This window comes from Aplysia californica, unplaced genomic scaffold, assembly GCF_000002075.1.
Source record: "Aplysia californica isolate F4 #8 unplaced genomic scaffold, AplCal3.0 scaffold00681, whole genome shotgun sequence".
NCBI lineage: Eukaryota > Metazoa > Mollusca > Gastropoda > Aplysiida > Aplysiidae > Aplysia > Aplysia californica.
In genome coordinates this window covers 122,242-125,894 of record NW_004797951.1, presented here as the reverse complement: position 1 = coordinate 125,894, position 3,653 = coordinate 122,242, and the positions used below count along the sequence as shown (strand labels likewise).

The following is a 3,653-nucleotide window of genomic DNA, read 5'->3' as shown; positions in this document are numbered from 1 at the left end:
CCCCCCCTACTTTGTTGATACGCCTGTATTTGAGCACCCTTTCCCCCTCACACGTCTATGACTTCGGTACACCACTATCAAATATTACTACTTTACTACCTACCGATGCCGAACAAAAACGCCACGCCGATGGAGACCACCCAGGAGGTGAGCCCTTTGCTCTGTCCGAAGTCTTGTAGCCAGGAGACGTAGAGGACTCCCAGAGAGAACATGGTGCCCACGGTAAACATGTGCACCACAAAACTGCAGGCCACCATGACGAAGCCACAGTATCGAGCTGGCGTCATACTGCCCGCGCACCTGGTCCTGGCCATGACTCTCACGCTCTGTCACTCCAGCCGTCTGCGAGAGAGAGAGAAAGAAAGGATAGGCAGAACGTTGTAGTAACTCTATCTATGAAAAATGATGAAATGTTATTGGTTTAACGCCCCTATCAACACTATTAGGTTATTTAAGGGGCGGGACCTCCTAGTTTAACGTCCGTCTCCGATAGGACCGAGCCAAGTGGGAAGTTCGTGTAAAGTGTCTTTCCCAGGGACACAACGTCAGACCGAGCTGAGGCTCGAACCCCCGAACCAACAATCTCACGATTGCGAGTCCGGTAGCCTGACCACTAGGCTACCGATGCCACCCTCTATCTATGAGTAACATGTGAAACTTTGAGAAATTAAAGTGCACGTCTATTGTTTTGAAGGCTCCAACGACCCCTTTGACCCAAACCGTTTTGCTTTTTTAAAATCGTTTTGATTTGTTTTTCTTTTGTAGTTTTGACCTTTCAAACACTCGGGTGATATAGTTGCTATACATCGTTGCAACCTGTGACACGCATTATACCACTGCCATTCACATTGTCAATTATTCTGTATCTTTACTGCGTACCAAGTCCACAACTACAGTTGAATGAACAGGAAACCATGAAAAAAACAACAGAACAGGGTATTCTTTTCTTAGAGACGAAATGTGTTGTAAAGTAATAAATGTTAATTCCGCATTCTCATAATAATTTTAAATAATCTCTCGCGCATAATATCTCGGGGACCCATTTTTTTACCCACGGATAGTGGAGGCCAAGTTATCACCCAATGTTCTGGGCTGTGAATCGCCGCTTTTTTTAAAAACTGGCTGGGTACTTGTTCGGGAAACGGACTCAAAAGAATCGATCGTCAAGTCATTGAGGAAACAGTCCGCACTGCTTGTGAACTGAAGCCTCACTTGTTTACAATGGCGTTTCAGAAGACGGACGGACTTTCCCAAGATTAGATCCTAACGAAAATAATGAAAACCTGAAAATTAAACCACAGTAACTTCAGACTCCTTAATAATTATAACTAACTATACACCCTGTAAATGATTCTGAACCACCGTTTTTTTTTTTTCTTATTCGAAAGTTAATTGTTTCGGAAGTTTTAGGTGACCAAAATTTTAGGTGACGAACTTTCTCAAATAAAATACATGTATTACAAGTCCAAAGCTTTGGCATTCAACCTGGACGAGAGAAGATACATCTATTGTAACATGTGTAACCTGAAAATTAAGCCACAGTGACTTCAGACTCCTTAATATAACTAACTGTGCACCCTGTAAACGATTCTGAACCACCGTTATTTTTTTTCATATTCGAAAGTTGAGTGGTTCGAAAGTTTTAGGTGACGTAAGTTTTAGGTGACGAACTTTCACAAATATGATACATGTATTACAAGTCCAAAGCTTTGGCATTCAACCTGGACGAGAGAACATACATATTGTAACATATTATGTGTACAGTTTCGACGGCAACGGCGGGTTGTTTTTTTCCACACTACACTGCTTGTATTGTTTTTATCGCTCATTTTACGTCAAGGGTGCACATGTTAAACAGGCGGGGTAGGCCGCGGAGGAGGAGGAAGAGGAGGAGGAGGAGGAGATAGGGGAGGAGGAGAAGGGGAAGGTGGAGGAGTCGGGGGTTTTTTGTGTGTTTTTTTAAACACAAAATATGTGTTGGAGGGGGGGGGGGTCGCTGCGAGGTCAAGTACACTTTGGGTCACTTCTCGAGGGCACATGATAATGTTCTGATTCAGTGAGTCAGCCAGAGTAGTTGACGCAAGCTGTGACCTTTTCGAACAATAACGGCGCCCCTCCCTCCCCCTCCCTCCTCCTCCCTCCCCCCTCCCCCAGACCCCCACTCCAAATCCTTTCCTCACTTCACCCAAGCGTATCCGTCTTTCCGCAGGTACATACATAGTAGACATTGTGTCACAAATGTGGAATATGGTGTTGCGCGCAGCCTAGCTTGACCCTGGGAGTGAAAGGTGAAGCGAAGGGTCAAGACGACTTGAATCACGGGTGTCAAACTCGAGACAAGCGTGTCGCATTCAGCCTTGCGAACAATTAGTAGTGTTTTCTGTTCAGTCTGAGAGAGATTAATAATATAATTATAGCTCTCTCTCTCTCTCTCTCTCTCTCTCTCTCTCTCTCTCTCTCTCTCTCTCTCTCTCTCTCTCTCTCCATATATAGCGGGCTAACCCAGATTTCGGGGGTTTCCAGAAATCTTAACCTGCACCAAAAGTAGGCATTACCTTACCCATAGAAGAAGTTTGGTTTCTGTAGTGTGTATATTTGTTTGGTTATAGAAAAAACCCTTCTTGTATTTTAAAGAAACTGAACAAGGGGCAAAACTTTACCTTCGATTTTTTCAAAACAGCATTTTTCGTGATAGCCCCCTTGTGATTAAAAGCGACCATATACATATTTATTCATTTATTCATTTATTTTTAACATTTTTAAAAGTACATGTAGTTCATTTTGGAAGATATCCATAATACAGAACCCTACTCTAAACGTAAGTAAACGAATTTGTTGGCAAGAAAAGATGCCAAAAGTCCAGCTGTGGCAAACTGGCATTGGACCAAAATTTGGTATGCTTTGATTTATTATAATAGCTTTAACCTCTGTGTGTATTCATTCACTGTATTGTTTGGTTCTTTTGGGGGGTCATTTTAGTTTTAAGATGGTATAGTTTTCACCCAACGACGAGTGTTTATCCAGTTCGGCCCAAAACCATATTTAATATATTGTGGTCTGAGTTTGGCCCCTAATGAAATTGAGCTTGACACCTCCAATCTAAGTCACCTAAATGGAGTCAATGGGAACGTAAAATATCAATCGACATTCGCAGTCCACGCGTCAACGGAACTGACCCTGAAAAAAAAAGAGAATGATCGAGAAAAATTCACTGCTGTCACTTACCCCCAACACTTTGTTGGCATCATGGTGGAGTATGGAGTGGATTGCTCAGGTTCAAATCTCCAACGCAACATTTGTAGTTTGATACTCTGCTTTAGAACCTTCTTGTTAGCTCTGTCTGTTGGTATCATGCTGGGCAACGGAGTGGGTGGCTCTGGTTCGAGTCTCATAACGCAACACTTGTTTTCATACTCTGCTTTTGGGGCGTGACGATAACTCTGTTGATATCATGGTGGGGTATGGAGCGGGTGGCTCTGGTTCGAATCCCCAAAGGAGCGTTCTTGGACTTGGGTTGTTTTGAAGAGGTTCGAGCCCATTTGGCTTGGTCCTATCGGAGAATGACGTTAAATTCATAGGTTTATCCTTTTAGTTATGATAGTGAATAAGGGGCGTTGAATCTATACAACAACAGCAGCAGCAGCAGCAGCAGC

The 3,653-nt window shown here is 43.3% G+C and overlaps 1 protein-coding gene across 1 annotated transcript in view; it reads right to left on the bottom strand.

The window, feature by feature from the left end:
* LOC101855976 overlaps positions 1-3,613 on the bottom strand; it is a gene marked incomplete at its 3' end in the record, with an annotated part of 10,233 nt that extends 6,620 nt beyond the window's left edge. Inside the window, 2 exon segments of the mRNA XM_005108348.3 lie at positions 104-342; positions 3,226-3,613. Coding sequence (XP_005108405.2) covers positions 104-314 — 211 coding nt within the window.
* Between the last annotated feature and the right edge of the window lie 40 nt (positions 3,614-3,653).